Source organism: Microtus oregoni, unplaced genomic scaffold, assembly GCF_018167655.1.
Source record: "Microtus oregoni isolate MIOR12 unplaced genomic scaffold, Mior012 000005F_ref0000423, whole genome shotgun sequence".
Classification (NCBI taxonomy): domain Eukaryota; kingdom Metazoa; phylum Chordata; class Mammalia; order Rodentia; family Cricetidae; genus Microtus; species Microtus oregoni.
Window position 1 is genome coordinate 30,456,690 of NW_024543064.1, and position 15,530 is coordinate 30,472,219.

At 55.7% G+C, this 15,530-nt stretch overlaps 1 protein-coding gene across 1 annotated transcript in view; it reads left to right on the top strand.

The window, feature by feature from the left end:
* The first annotated feature begins 351 nt into the window (after window positions 1–351).
* Window positions 352–15,530, top strand: part of Kcnq4 (potassium voltage-gated channel subfamily Q member 4) — a 52,986-nt gene continuing 37,807 nt past the window's right edge. The window contains exon 1 of the mRNA XM_041651932.1: window positions 352–944. Coding sequence (XP_041507866.1) covers window positions 631–944 — 314 coding nt within the window. The 5' untranslated portion in view covers window positions 352–630. The remainder of the gene's footprint in view (window positions 945–15,530) is intronic.

Genomic DNA, 15,530 nt, shown 5'->3' on the forward strand with positions numbered 1-15,530 from the left:
TATGAGTGTCCCTCGCGAGACCGCGGCCACAACTCCACTCCACGCCCCACTTTCCACAACCACGCACGAGGCGTCCCAATCTCCCTCCTCAGCGCCTAACACCAGGGCCACCACTAGTTAGTATATGCCCGACCTCGATGCCCCTCGTGTTGCCAGCGCCACGCGCTCGGGGCCAGCACACACCGACCGAGAGGACCGCGCGCCCTGCCCCGCCGCGTAGGGCACAGGTCCCCTCCCCGCGCTCGCCTCTCTCGCTCCCTCCCGATTTGGGAAGGCGGCCGCGGGGCGGGCGGGGGAGGGGCGGGGCGGGGCGGGGGAGGGTGACATGTGAGCGGCGCGCCGGCGGCAGGTGGAAAGGCGAGCGGCATGGAGCGCGTAATAAGAGAGTTGGAGTCGGAAAGAGCCGCCCCAGTCGCCGGGGAAGCGGGCGGTCAGTACGGGCTCCCGCGGCCCCGAGGCTCCGAGCGACCGCCCCCGGTCCCCGCACGGCCCCGGCCCGGCCCCTAGCCCCCGCCGCCCGCGTGCGCGCCCAGGGTCGCCTCGCCGGCCCGGGGTTCGAGCCATGTGCCTCTGAGCGGCCCGAGTGCGCCCCCGCCCCGCAACGCCCCGGCCCCCTGCCCGGCGCCGCCCATGGCCGAGGCCCCCCCGCGCCGCCTCGGCCTGGGCCCCCCGCCTGGGGACGCCCCCCGCGCCGAGCTGGTGGCGCTCACCGCCGTGCAGAGCGAACAGGGCGAGGCGGGCGGGGGCGGCTCTCCGCGTCGCCTGGGCCTTCTGGGCAGCCCCCTGCCGCCGGGCGCGCCCCTCCCTGGGCCGGGCTCGGGCTCGGGCTCCGCCTGCGGCCAGCGCTCCTCCGCCGCGCACAAGCGCTACCGCCGCCTGCAGAACTGGGTCTACAACGTGCTGGAGCGGCCCCGCGGCTGGGCCTTCGTCTACCACGTCTTCATGTAAGTTGGGGAACCCAGCGCCCCTTCGCGTGCCCCGCGTGAGCCGGGCTCCTTTGGGGACCGCCGCCCCCGCTGGCTCCACCTCCTGCTCCTGCCCCGCGGCAGTCCCTCAGCCCTCCCTCTCGGACCTGAGCCCCCTTTTTGGTCCCCCAGCTTGGTCCTAACCCTTGATCTCTCAGCGCTGACCCCTGCTGCCCTCGTCTGACCTCTTCTCCCTCCTCTTCTTACTTTCATCCTAATCGCAGAACCCCATTGCTCTGTCCCAGCTACTCTGGGCTTTCAGCTTCTTGCTGGTCTCTGCTTTACCAAGTCTGCGAAGCCACTAAAGTGGGGCTCTTTTCTTCAAGTCCCCCCAGCTGTGTCCCCTAGCCCCCACATTTTCCTGCCATCTCTTTTCAGGCTCAATAGCCATGTTGTGCTCCCACCTGGTCCCTTGGAGATTTCCCTCTTCAGAAACAGGCTGTGCCAGCTTAGGACTGGCCTCTGATTGTAGGTGTCTAGGGTCCCTATGGCCCTGACAGGCCTGTGTGCTGTTCCCAACTTTAACTGTGTCTTCATTAGCCTTGCCCTGCACCCTCGACTTCGAAACAGCGGAGGCAGCAGGCTGCCCCGACTGCCCTGGCTGCCCTGCCCTGTCTTGTCCTGCCTTGCCCTGCAGGCTGGGCCCAGCTCTCCTGCTTTGCTGGCCCGCTGTACTAGGCCTGGCTCTGGGCATGGGGAAAAAGAAAGAAGAGAGGGGTATGTTTGGAAACAGTGACGCTGTGGGGCCCCTCCTTCCCTCAGCAGGCTCCTACAACTTTCAAAACACTGACCCCTCTTGGATGTAAAGAGTGAATTTTGGCAGCTCGTTAGGCGGTCTTGGGGGAAGGCCTGGCCCAGCCAGGAACATGAGAGGCCCAGGCCATATCGGTTAATGGGCTGGGCCTGGCGCTGGGATGCTTAGGAGTGCCCGGCAGGGACAGTGTGCTGCTCTTAAGTCCCCTTACTACTGCCAGTCTTAGGGTCTTCTGGGCAGCCCACTTTGTCCACCTACTGGCCACTTCACAATCTGTCTGTGTGTCCCTCTGCTAGACTTAAGTTTCCCCTTGTGTGTGTCTGTCTATCTGTCTGTCTGTCCCACAGCCTTTCTGTCCATCTGTGTCCACGCTATGTGGGCCTATCCAGTTATTGATTTCGATGCCTCTGTGTCTGTCATCTGTCTGTCTACATGGCCACCTGCCTGGCCACCCTTTTGCCTGGCTTTTCTTGCCTGTGTCTTTCTACTTGCCCCCACTGGTATATGCGCACCTGCCTCTGCCCCACGAGAATAGGGGCCCGCAGAACCTTGGGGAACAGAAAGTGGCACAATGAAGAATAGAGGAAGGGGACTTCCTGTTGAGGTGGCAACTGTGAATTTCTGCAGGATATAAGGTCAGGTTTTGGGTCCAGGTGAATGATCAGGAGCACCCACATCTCAGTGTACCCCAAAACAACTGGACGAGCCTCTGCTGGATGTAGAGACTCAGTGGAGTGGTAGAGTTCAGTGCCGGTGGGTTAGGGGTTCTGGTGCCCACTGAATGTGATGCACCGGAGCTAGAGGTACAGCTTACGGGTAGAGCCCTGGTGGAGGTGGTGGTGGTGGTGGTGGTGGTGGTGTGTAAAGGATAAGACACAGGCCACAGATGTGCCTTCCAAAGTTTCCTCCCTGGAGGTGACTTTTCCAAGCCAGCGCTGAGCCTGGAGACGTCATTTGGCTCTGAGCTTGGTTCTTCAGCCTGCACGCCTGTCCCCGGAACAGTCACTGAGATGAAAGCAACCTAACACAGACCTGCCACTACCAAGACTCCTTGGAGGGGCCTCCTCTTCCTCCCAGGAGCTAAATCTGACGACACCTTTGCCCCACATCCGGCCCTTTCCGGATGCCAGGAATGCCCTGGCTAGAAGCACCTATGTCCTGAGCACTTGTGTCTAGGAGCCCAGGGTGGAGACATTCCTTGGAGCTCTAGAGGGAGAAACATGGCGTGACAGTGTCTGGATATTTAGGGATCTCAGGGGATTGGCTATGGATCATGGATGTCAGGGAGACAGAGATGCCAGGAGCCCCTACCTATCAAGTGCTGTGTGATACTATGTTAGCTTTAGAGTCTCTCTGAGCTTTAGATTGTAGGCCATCAGAGCGAGAGGAAGTCCCACAATTTGGGCTTTCTTCGTGGATGGGCTAATGGGTAGGAAAGAGCTGAGTGAACTGCTAGGGGCTGAGTGGGAGGAATGGGTACTGGGGTCGGGGCTCGGGAAGGAGCTGACACAGAAGTACCTCCTGTTCTCTATGGGGTCCAGACATGGAGTTTCTCAGCCTTTCCACAGTAGGGTCTTGTGTTCTTGTCAAGAATTGCTTTTCTAGCTTAACTCCCACTCTCTCCAAGTTGGGGGGCGGGTTCCATGCTTAGCATCAGTTAGGACCTGTTTTCAGAGACCTGAGCCAGTGTGATGGGATTCCCACAGAAGGGCTAGGAGAGAAGACTTGGGAAGGAGGGGGCTGAAACACCTTCCTCGCCAGCCAGCTGGTCTCCCCAGGACCTGCACTGTCCGTGGCACCTAGGAGTGAAGTCAGCTTCTCTGGCTCTCAGCTGTGCTCCTTGGAGATGGACGGTGCCTGCCCTGTTTCCTCCTTGTTAGGATCACCGGACCCTTCTCCACTCTTTCTGTCCTGCCACTCTGCCCTCTCACCCCAGTGCCCTGTGAACTGGTGTGCATCTCCACCCTCCTTGTTCTCTGCGCTCTGTGAAGTCCTCTTTACTGAGCTCCTAGGGCAGACTCACTCCCTGTGGTACTGTCTAGACCACACGAGCACCTGCGGAGCCCCAGCCTACGAGGGGCTACAACCGAACCCTCCTTCCCCCAATCTCACTGCGCCTCCCTGGCCACTGTGAAGTTCTCACCGCTCAACCCTTGCTCCCAGCCCCCAGCAAACTTCTCTAAGTGAAGGTTTAAGGCTCTGTAAACATCCTCCCTCAGCCTTGTCCCTGGGGTCAGAAGCTGTGGGAATGGGGAGGGGAGGAGGTGGCCACGGCTTCTGGGGCCTGTTCATTCCTAACCCTGGAGTACCCCACCCCAACCTGAGACAGGCCTGGACTAAATGTTATCCCCACATGGGACACCCAGACCGGGTCAGTTCTCACCCACAGTCTCACTGCCCCATCCTGCCTCTGAGAAAACTAAGGCTCTGGAGACCAAAATCACATGGCAAATCAGTAGCAGATGCAGGGAGGCCAGACCTTCCATCCACACTCCCTGTCCAGAGCCATCCCTCTGCTCTCTGAGGTCACCTGATGTGACCCTTGGAGTTCAAACTGAGATTTCTGACTCTGTGTGGACACTCACCCTTCCCAGCCTGATGAAGTGGGCCCTGTTATCCTCCCCAGCTGACAGACCAGGAAAGCGAATCCCAGGAAAGGAAGGCCATATAGTTCACAAGGAAAAGCCTCAACCCAGAGCTGTTATCCCCAGCTGCATCAGGCCCCTCCAGAGCAGCACACGCCAGCAGTCAGGGGGCAGTGACAAGATTTTATAGTGGAAACTACTTAGCTGCTTCGAGGACAGGCAAGCTCACTGCAGCCCACAGATGTCACAGGTGGCCCATGCAGCATCACCCAGAAGGAGCTAATGTCCCACCTTCTCGCCGGCGTCAGAGACGGACATCTGGGCCGGGACAGACCAGGGCGACTCCCTTCGTGCAGTTTCTGCCTTTGCTTTCCTAGGGCTTCAGGCTACCCCTGGTCAGTCTGGGGACTATGTAATTCAGTGGGACTGGCTTGGGCTCCTCCCATAAGGCCCCCTGAGCCACTTTGCCCAACCCTGCAGTGTGTGACCGTGTATACCCAGGCACAGACCGGGACACACTCCCCTCCAAGGTCACACTTAGCCTCCCAGACAGCACTGCCGAAACCTGATGCTCCAACACCTTCACACCGTGACTGGGAATGACTTAGAGTGTGTGACCCATGGCAATTTTGTGCTTCTGTTTTTCCTTTGCAAGCAGTGTGCGTGTGGGGGTGACCATCGCTTTCCCTGGCACCTGCTGCTCCCCACTTCTGGAGTTCTGGGTTAGGCCGCTGCCTATCTCTAGCACATTTCTTCCGGTTGAGGAAGCCCTGCTGGATGTCTGACTGCAGGCCCCACTGCTGAAGAAGCCCATAGCCTTACAATCTTGGAGTCAGACATGCTCGAGGAGGTGGTTATTCTTTGGCTGGTGGCAGCATTTTGAGTGCGTGATTAAAGTTCGCTGAGCCATCAGAGTCACTGAAGTGGCCCCGGGAACAGGGGGAGGAGGCTCTGGGGCCTGCCCTGAAGGATCCCTGGGAGGAACTTTCCCTACTCTGGTTCTCCTCAGTGCCAGACCTGGACAGCTCTGCTGTGGAGATTGAGGGTTGGAGGGAAGGGGAAAGCTTTTCAGTTCCCCAGAGCTAGTCCCACACAAGAATGGGGACATAGGACTGTGGGCTCCCTCTGACAGACGGGGTTTGTTTCTGCTGCTGCCCTTAGCTGTCCTGAAAGTTACTTAGTCTCTGAGCTCCGTCGGGCATTCCAGTCTGGACAGTGGGAATCACAGCTGCCTCCTGGGTGGTCAGGGCTGAGGAAGGAGAGCAGCCAGTGCTGTGCCAGGCATGAGTTAGCCACCGTCGTCCTGTCTGTGCTTCTGATGGCAGGCCTGACAGGGGTCCTGGGCTCGTGTGTGTGGGGGTGCGGGCTGAGGAAGTAGTAGGGACGCCATTGCCTTTGTCACTGGTGTGTCTGCTGGGAGCCTGGAACTTCGTGACTTCTGGGGAGCGTCCTCCAGGTCCATCTGAGCTCTTTTTCTTTTCTAGGATGAATCTCCCTCTAACCCAGGCTAACCTCAAAGTCCTAGACTCATGTTCTCCTGCCTTGGGTGGTGTCAGTGCCTCTCCCTCCAAGCTTCTTTCTGCATCCTCAGGCCTCACAGCCACTGTGTCAGGGGACAGTCATCTTCACTTCCCACTGAGTAGGGGACGTCACCCAGCTAGTGACTACAGTCACTAACCTGAGCCTCTGGGATCCTTATGGGATCTTTTGTGTCACAGATGACATCAGCCAGCTTTGCCAGGCTTGGGGAACCAGAGCCTTGCCTGCAGGGAGCAGATAGGAAGTGGTGTAGGCTATGGGGAAGCTGCTGGGAACAGTCTCTAAAAACACTGGGGCCTGGGGTTCTGGCTCTGTGGGTGTGTGTCTGTCTCACCTCAAGAGTGCCAATGTGTAGCCAAGGTTTGGGCTTCATGGTTCTTGCCTCTCCCTCCCCACCCCCCATTAGTGGACACAGTCAGAGAGGGACCCAGTACCAGTGGCCCTGGAACCCAGGGACCCATCATGGGAAGATGCCCATCCCTAATCCACTCTAATCCTCAGCCTCATGCCCTCTTCTGCCAGATGGGCCTCGCAGGAAAGAGGACCCACTTACTTAGAATCGCATTCACAGAGCTGTGCTCACGGAGAGGGGCTGCTGATTCAGGAGTTGGGATGGGAGAGGGGCGTCTCTAGTGCCTTCTGCTAGGGCCCTTCAGAAGACGGGAGCATCTGGAGGATACCCAGGAGGTTGCCAATCACCTGGAGGCTTTGTGGGACTGGAGAGAAGGTATAGTCTGACCTCTGGAACCCTAATGGAACCCCCCCCAAGACTCCAGGCAGACTGGGCAACTCTGTCCCCAAGGCAGGATCTGTGTGCCCTGGAGCTTGGCACCTGGGGGTGAAGAGCAGGGGCACAGCCCCAGGCAGCAGACTAATTGGGCTAAGAATCCATGGGCAGCACCTGAGGGAGGCAGGCAAAGAGAGACAGTCATTCCTCCCTCTCCCTCTGCTGCTTCCTGTGAGCCCAACATCGGAAAGGAAATAAGACCAGCACCTGAAGGCTCCGGAGTGAGCGAGGGGGTCTCCACTGCATCTCCCTGGCCCTTCCTTTCTTTCAGCCCCTCCCTGGAGTGTCCAGGTCTCTGCTTTTGGGTTTATTTTTTGCTGGGCTTGGCTGTCTCTGGGGATTGGGGGGAGGTAGGGAGAGAAGAAGGGCAAGAAAGAGTGGCTTTGTCAGCATAATCCAGATGCTTTTGCTCTGGCCCATCTGGGCCCAATTGCCACCCTCTGCAGGAGGGGCAGCCCCCACCCAGGTGCAGTCTGGAGCCCCAGGGAGCATCCTCCTTGAGGTGAGGGGACGCTGCGGAGCTTCTTAGTCTAGTCCATCCTTGCTCCAGAGCACGGGAGCAGAGACCTCTGCTCCAGAGGCCTCAAATCTTTGGCAGATACATAGCTTCATTTCTCAGGTGAGAAAATGGAGTTAGGAGACAGGATCTGATGGCCGAGCACACAGCTCAACAGATATTGTCATGGTGTATGCCTTATATCCCCAGGGAAGGGGTCAGCCAATCAATGCATTCACTCATCTCTTCTGCCAGCAGGTTTAGAGGCCACTTAACGGGAGAAGTGGGATGGGGAGGAAAGGGGGACCCTTGGTCCAGCAGAAGGAGGAGGAAGGGTGCATAACCTAGGAATGGAGAGTAAACATGTCAGCAACTCCTTCAGGCTCTCTTATTTTTGGTGTGTGTGTGTGTGTGCACGCTCGCGCACGCACACACACACACACACACACACACACACATACACACACACACACATGCTCGTGCATACAGGGTCTTTGTAACTGGCTTAGGCTGACCCTACACTCCAACTTCTCCATCCTCAGCTCAAGTGCTGGGATCACCACATCTGGCACTGTTTTTGTGGTGGGGCTAGAGATCTAACCCAGGACCTTGTGCATGCTAGGCAAGCCCTCTGTCTCAGAGCTATATTCCCAGCCCCCACCGCACAGGCACTTTGCACACACAAACACACATAGAGATTGAGGCATTAAGAAGTTCAATGACAGCCAGTCCTGGAGGCTCACACCTTTGATCCCAGCACTCGGGAGGCAGAGGCAGACAGATCTGTGTGAGTTTGAGGCCAGCCTAGTCTACAGAGTGAGTTCTAGGACAGCCAGAGCTACATAGTGAGACCCGGTCTAAAAACAAACAGCAAATAAACAAAGCCCAAACACACTAAAGAAGTTAAATGACTTGTCCAACAGCAGCATGGCTAACAAGTGGTAGACGCAGCATTTGAATCCAGAACAAGACTCCTGGGACCATGCTCTTAGCTGTCTGCTGTTCTGCCTTAGTAAGGGTCTGAGTTTAAGGGCCCCATTCCTATTTCCTGCCCCCCCCCCAGGATGCAGGCCATTAAACTCAGAACCTTGTGCAGCTAGACAAGCTGTCTCTAGCCCCCAGTGGGCCTCCTTGCTGGGGAGGAGGATGGCTCCTGCCTCCTGCCTCTTCTCTCTGCCCCCTCTTCCTGTCCTTGAATTCTGGACTTTTGGGCACTTTCCTCCCCGTTTCATGGTGAGTTCCGAATCCTGCTACTTTATGTTGCCTTTTGGAGGATAGTTTCGCCTTCAGGATTTTATCCCTAAACTTGCCGACAGTACCCAGATAGTGAACACCTTAAAATGGTCCTCCTTCCTGGGTCCAGTGGCTTGCACACCTCCAAACCCCAGGAAGTTCTTCCCACAGACGCTTTCCGTGCCTTCTCTTGGAAGTGACCCACAAGGTGCTGTTAGATGCTCTGTGTACTTTTCCTGAGGCGGGTTCCTTCCTCCTTTCTCACACCCACTGCTGTGTCGCTAACTCCTTTGCATCCCTCAAAGCCCAGTTTGAACATTGTCTCTTCTTGGAAACACTCTCTGCCCACTCTACTTCAGGCTCCACTGCAGACCCTGTGGTGGCCCCAGAGTTGAAGTCTGTGCCCCATGTGTTCTTGGTTCTTCCTCGATGGGCTGTCAGACGCTGGTAGGGAGGGCTGAGTACAGTGTGTGACTCCCATTTGGGAATGAGTTACTGTCCAGGCACAAGAAAGTGACGTCAGCCAGGTTTTAAGGAGGAGAAGGGCTTTGCCCACTAGAGAGAAGTGGAAAAAGGAACTCTTGGACCTTTCTCTCTGGAAGCTCAGTCCTGCCTTTATCCTGAGTGCAGGCCTCCAACAGACAGGAATAGCTAGGTTGAAGGTTTTGAGGCAGGATTATTGGGTCCCTTTGCCACAGGTTCGCCAGGGCCCTTGGTCACTAAGCTATGAAGGGGGCCCCTGTCCTTTGGCCCATGGGAGCTATAGGCAGGGCAGATGGGGGAAGGGACTCTCAGTGCTTCCCGAGCTGCTACTCTGCAGACACAGGCTGCCAACCCCGGTGCCCGGCACAGCTGCTGACAGAACATGGAGGCACACCAAGTCGTACAGCTTGGCCGTGGCAGAGCCAGAATTCAAAACCATCCATGTGAGACCCTCAAGCACCAAGCAGTTCTCAGATGCAAAAGCAGACCTCAGGGTGGTTTTCAGTGGCCAAGGGAAAAACTGGGGAAAATAAGGACATTGTGGTGATTTTTTTTTTCATTAAGCTAAAAGCAGCCCATTTCAAAGACTGCCGTAAAGTCTGGGGCTATATACTTTCTTCTGTCAAGTAATAGGGCAGGGTTTTAAAAATTGTCCTTACTTGGCAAAATAAAAAGTTGACAGCCTTACACAGTCCCTAAAGTGTTTTTAGAAATCTGGCCAAAACATGAAATCCACAAGAGTTGGAGCCCTGTCCTGGCTCCTGAGCAATGGAGGTCAGAGGAGCTGGAAGAGACCTGGTAGCTGGAAGGATTAGGGAACAGAGGAGCCCCAGGTCCTGCCCTCAGGCTCTGCCCAGGACTGTTTCCCAAGACTGGCCTTAAACACTGGACCAGTAGTTTCCAGTCTGCAATTGGCCCCTGCCCCTGGTGCTGTGTAGCAGCAGGCAGGTTCAGCCTCACGGAGGCCCCAGCCACTTCTCAGGGCTGTCTGCTGATTGAAGTTTTGGTGAATCATGAAGTGTTCTGAAGAGCAGGGCAATATGCTGGCTTTCTTTTTTTCGATTTATTTATTTTCTGACAGGGTTTCTCTTTGTAGCTTTGGAGCCTGTCCTGGAATTCACTTTGTAGACCAGGCTGGTCTCGAACTCACAGAGATCCACCTCCCTGCACCTCCCAAGTGCTGGGATTAAAGGCGTGTACCACCACCGCCTAGCTGGTTTTCTTATTTTTGTCTTTCCATCACAGGCTCCTACTTCCCTGGAGCCTTGAAGTCCTCATCTCTCTCTTACTGACTCTAGTTTGAGCCCTGAGAAACAGCCATGGAGGACCAGATTGGCCCTGTAAGAACAGGTTAATCGGCTGGCAGTTCCTTTCTTGGGGAGCCCTGGACCACAGCTCAGAGATGCACCAGGCTGAGGTCCTCAGAGTCCATATTTAGTAATAAGATCTTCGCCGGATCTGTAACAGGAATTGTGTTAATCAGTTTCCACATAGTAATTCATGGACACCCAAGATCACTATAAGGTAGGTAAGTCATTATGCACATTGTTTAGAAAAGGAAGCTGCAGCTTGTGGGCTAAGCACTAGTCCTTGTCACGATAAGAGGAAGTGGCAGGAAGAGGTGAGTGTCTGAAGGATGAGAATTTTCTAGATTCAGTCAACACCAAGAGTGTCTAGAGAGTCTAAGTGTACATGGACCCTGAGCTGTGTCTGGGGAGCAGCCTTGTGCATGGCTGCTGCAGGTCCGTGTCTGGGAAGGAGCCTTGTGCATGGACCCTGCGCTGTGTCTGGGTAGCAGCCTTGTGCATGGCTGCTGCAGGTCCATGTCTGGGTAGCAGCCTTGTGCATGGCTGCAGCTTTGTGCATGGCTGCTGCAGGTCCGTGTCTGGGGAGCAGCCTTGTGCATGGCTGCTGCAGGTCCGTGTCTGGGAAGGAGCCTTGTGCATGGACCCTGTGCTGTGTCTGGGTAGCAGCCTTGTGCATGGCTGCTGCAGGTCCGTGTCTGGGTAGCAGCCTTGTGCATGGCTGCAGCTTTGTGCATGGCTGCTGCAGGTCCGTGTCTGGGTAGCAGCCTTGTGCATGGCTGCTGCAGGTCCGTGTCTGGGTAGGAGCCTTGTGCATGGCTGCTGCAGGTCCATGTCTGGGGAGGAGCCTTGTGCATGGCTGCAGCTTTGTGCATGGCTGCTGCAGGTCCGTGTCTGGGTAGGAGCCTTGTGCATGGCTGGTGCAGGTCCATGTCTGGGTAGGAGCCTTGTGCATGGCTACTGCAGGTCCATGTCTGGGGAGGAGCCTTGTGCATGGCTGCAGCTTTGTGCATGGCTGCTGCAGGTCCATGTCTGGGGAGGAGCCTTGTGCATGGCTACTGCAGGTCCGTGTCTGGGTAGGAGCCTTGTGCATGGCTGCTGTAGGTCAGGCTTGCAGTGGGAAGGCAAGTGGACGGCAACCAGCAACACCACCCTTCCTGAAGCTCCTCCCCCTGCCCCAGCTCTCAGTAACAGTAAAGATAATAATAGCGGGTGTTTATTGAGTGCTTACCAAAGGCCAGACAGACGCTGCTCTGGGAACTTGCCTCTCAAAAGCCCTGTGAAGTGACTCCTGCCACTGGGCCCATTTTTTAGATGAGGGCTGAGACCCAAAGATGTTAGTTAAGTCGCCTGCCTGGGTGTTAGTAGCAGGGCTAGGACCCACAACCTGAAGTCCAGCTTTGGAGGCTGTGACCTCGTGAACCTTCCTCATCCCAGCAGCACCTGCTTCTCAGGGAGACTGTCCTCAATAACAGTTCAGCCATCAAGAACACTTATCCCACCACCTTTACAAGGGACTCATTCCTTCCCTTTGTTCTCCTGCTCTCATTCAGAACTTCACTGGCAGTTCCAGGGGTCTGTGCAGGGGTGGGAGAGGCTATGCAGGAAGCTGAGGACAGAGCAGTGAATCAGGACCCATGCCCTGCTCCCAGGGGGACATGGATATGGATGGATCTCTACACTGGGTGATAAGTGCCACTGTCCCTAGATCCTGAATGGTCCCGTGTAGCCTCAGACCAAGCCTGGCAGGGAAGCCCTCCTGGAGGAGGCAGCTCACACTGAAACAGAAAAGACCAGTGAGTGCGGAAGCCAGGCAGAGGGCCTAGTGCAGGCCAGGGGCCAGAGGTGAGGCCCATGCATAAGAGAGCAAGACATTAGAACACAAGGATCTTAGTTAGCATGGTGTCCAGAGAATAGGACTTAAACTGGGCCTGGTTTGGTGGGGACAGTGCTTGCTGGGCGGTGGCAGCTTCCTGGAGAAGACGTTGAAAGGCACCGAGTGTGGGCATGACAAGCAGAATTCTGTTAGAAATGCCTTTCTGGGACTGACCAGGACCCCAGTGGAAAAAGGACTCTGAAAGGGACCCCAGGATGCCATCCCGATTGCTCACCCCAAGACCCATATCTCAGAGCACCCTTCCACAGCTGCCAGTAACTCTGTCTTGGGCCTGGCTGTCCCGGCCTGGCCTGCAGCCCTGGGAACTTTGCCTGTAGGGAAAGCTCTAGGCATGTATGCAAACCCGGCCCTGGGAGAGGCAGCAAAGCTGGGGTGTACTTGGAAGCAGGAAGAGTGAGAGCAGGTCCAGAGACTGGTTAGAAAGGGCCAGAGGGTTTGGGATTGGGGTCTGTGGGTGTCCCCAGAGGAGTGGTCTAGAAGGGCCCTGTGGGAACCTGCCAGGATTGACTGAGACAGTGATGGCATAGTCTGGAGAAAGAGGAAGGGGCTAGCTTCCTTTCCCCTCCGGTCTTAACAGCTTAAAGGGCAATCTTTCCAGTTGTCCACCCCCCTCCAACACCTTCCTCTGACATTCTACTAAAGGAGAAAACATGGCTCCAAACTAGACAAAGACTAAACGTAAATCAGCAGTTGGGCCCAGACCAGGACTGAGGCTCCGTGTGAGGGTCTAAGTTATCTCTGCCAGCGGTAGGAAGCACAGCCTTCCTACAGCGCCTCCCAGGACTAGAGGCCCCTCTGGTTAGTTCTGGGTAGATTTCCCAGTGTACTGAAAAGGAGGTCCCCTCGCGCACATGCTGGTCCACAGACACACCTAGCCTGTTGTGAACTTTAATTATTGTGTGTTCAACTAATCTTCCTGAATCCTCATGACAGAAGTTCTCATGGTAGTATCTCCTGGATGGAATGTTACTGTACCATCTCATACTCAGGCTGGGAAAGGCGTCTGGGAATGTAGCTCAATGGTAGAACATTTGTCTAGCATGCACAGGGTCCTGTGTTTGATTCCCAGCACTGAAAAAATGAGTGTGTGTGTGTGTGTGTGTGTGCGCTCGCGCGCGCCTGTCTGGTCTGCCTGTCTTAGGAGATAGCTTGGTCAGTAAGGTGAGTACCACCCAATCATGAAGATCCAAGTTTGATCAACAAAACATGTGTTTAAAAAACATTGTAATGGTACAATTTGTAATCTCAGTGTCAGAGAGGCAGAACCCTGAGGCTGGCCCACAGGCCTTGTCCAGTCAGCAGTGCCTTGTCTAAAGGGACCTTGTCTAAAAAAATTAGCTGGATGGCTCCTTAGACTCTAGCCCTTCTATATTTGCCCTCACCCCAAATGCTGCAGTCTGCACCTCTGTGCACCCCAGGTACTCCAGCATTCTGCCACCAAGACCTACTTCTGCTCAGAGACTGGAAGAGTGGGGAGCATGAGGAGGGCGGGGAGAGCCCCTGAGCAGAGAGGTAGGTGGGACTCTGAGGCTGACCTCCACACAAAAGCACACACAAAGTATATCTGCTCACACATGCACACATTTTTTTTTTTTAAACAGAGTGACTTACACAAACAAAGTGGCTCAGCTGAGACAGCCCGGGTGTCTGAGTGTGCTATGATGGACACACTGCCCCAGTTTTGACTGCAAATTAGCGGTTGTCCCGGGCAAGACCCACCAGACAGCTGAGCAGAGCTCTGTGAGTGTGTGTGTGTGTGTGTTACGCTGGGCTGACCTGCTGTGGAACTCAGCTCATCAACCCCATGCCCAGCCCAGGCCAGGTGCAGCTGCTGCCCACGGGAAAGGACCTTCCCCCTTGCCCTGCCGCATCAATGGTCCTCCCCTTGGTCTGTGTGACTGCCAGTGCATGATCAAGAGGGCACCTGCCAGCCCTCCCCATGATGGGTTTGGCCATCTAATGCTCTCACATGACAGGCATGGGATGAACTGTGGGCTGGGGAAAGGGATTTGCACTCCTAATCTGGGGGCTGCAGCCCTCCCCCTGTCTTGGCCAGGGCCGTGGGAGAAGTTGGTTTCTGCTCTATACCCAGTGGCCCCAGCTAGATGCTGGCACATGCCCAGCTCCCTGCTCAAGGCCCTCCCTGCCCTCCTCATGCTCCCCAGCCTTCCAGACTTTGAGCAGAAGTAGGTCTTGGTGGCAGAATGCTGGAGTGCTTGGGGTGGATCAAGGTACAGTCTGCAGCATTTGGGGCTAGAGGAGGCCAGAAATGGCAGGGAGGCTTAGGGCCTCTGTCAGGCCGATGATCCATTGGTTGGGGTGTAAAGTTGGAGTGTTTGGGGCTAATCCTGGGCCACCCCTTCCTGGAGAAATTTGGCTACAACTCAGGGAGGCAAATGTGTGGGTTGCCTCCCCCCTCGCTGGGCAGTAAACACAGCCGTCGCCTGGGAGATGGGCCCAAACATCCCGGCCCCCCACTGTTATTTATACCAGGGCTCCCTTCCTTCTCTGGAGCCTGGTCCTGGCTCTTCAATCTATCCCTGCGCTGGGCAATCAGAGTTGAAGTCTGTGTCAAGGTCCCAGATGAAAGCTCTCTTATGCCTTGTAGACTCTGTTGATGGCTTGTCATTTGGGAGGGCCCCAGGTCTCAACAACCAGAAAAGGGCTCCCAGGGCAAAGTCTAGGTGGGAGGCAGGAATGCTGGGATTGTGCCCTGGGTTTGTGCTTGTCTGTTGTTGCATTACTGTCGTCACCCAGCCCTTACTTCCTCCTGCCTTCAACAGGCCAGAGGCTAGATTAGAACAGTTTGAAGCAGTAGACCTGGTTCTCTGATAGGACCCTGAATGATACATATATATATATATATATATATATATGCCAAAAATTTATATATATATATCCGATCAGAGTAGGTCTGGTTGGGGTGGATTCCAGGGTAGAGGCCTAGGAAGCTGTCCAGTCTGCCTATGTAGCCCTGCATATGGTCTTAAAACTTGCGTGTGCTTCTCTCTCAGATAATCCAGGGTGGGAGACCAGGGTCTGCTGATTCATAGTGAGCACGGGCAGAGCCTGGTGAGATATATAGACTCAGTGGGGAAGAGAACGGGGCTACACAACGGGCTGCCTGACCCCGCCATATTCCAACACTGGTGGCCTCAAAAGAATCCCAGAATCGAAATTCAAACTTGCTCGTCCAGATCATTGCGGAGGCAGACATGCCAGGGAGCACAGAGCACATTTTATTTAACAGCTTGTTAACTTGATTTAAACTTTCAAATATTTAGACTTGCCATATGTGGGTCTCCACTTGAACTCTTTCCCCGCCCTGCCGGCAGCAGAGGTGTGCTCGCGCCCGGTCTCACTCTGCCCAGACCTCTCTGCAACATCTCCAAGACAGCTTTCCTCAGGCTTCGCAAGGCTGGCAAAGTCCCAAGTCGCCAAGGTTCATGCCCTTGGCGTCCCCCTGAGCCAGCCTGGTGGACATGAG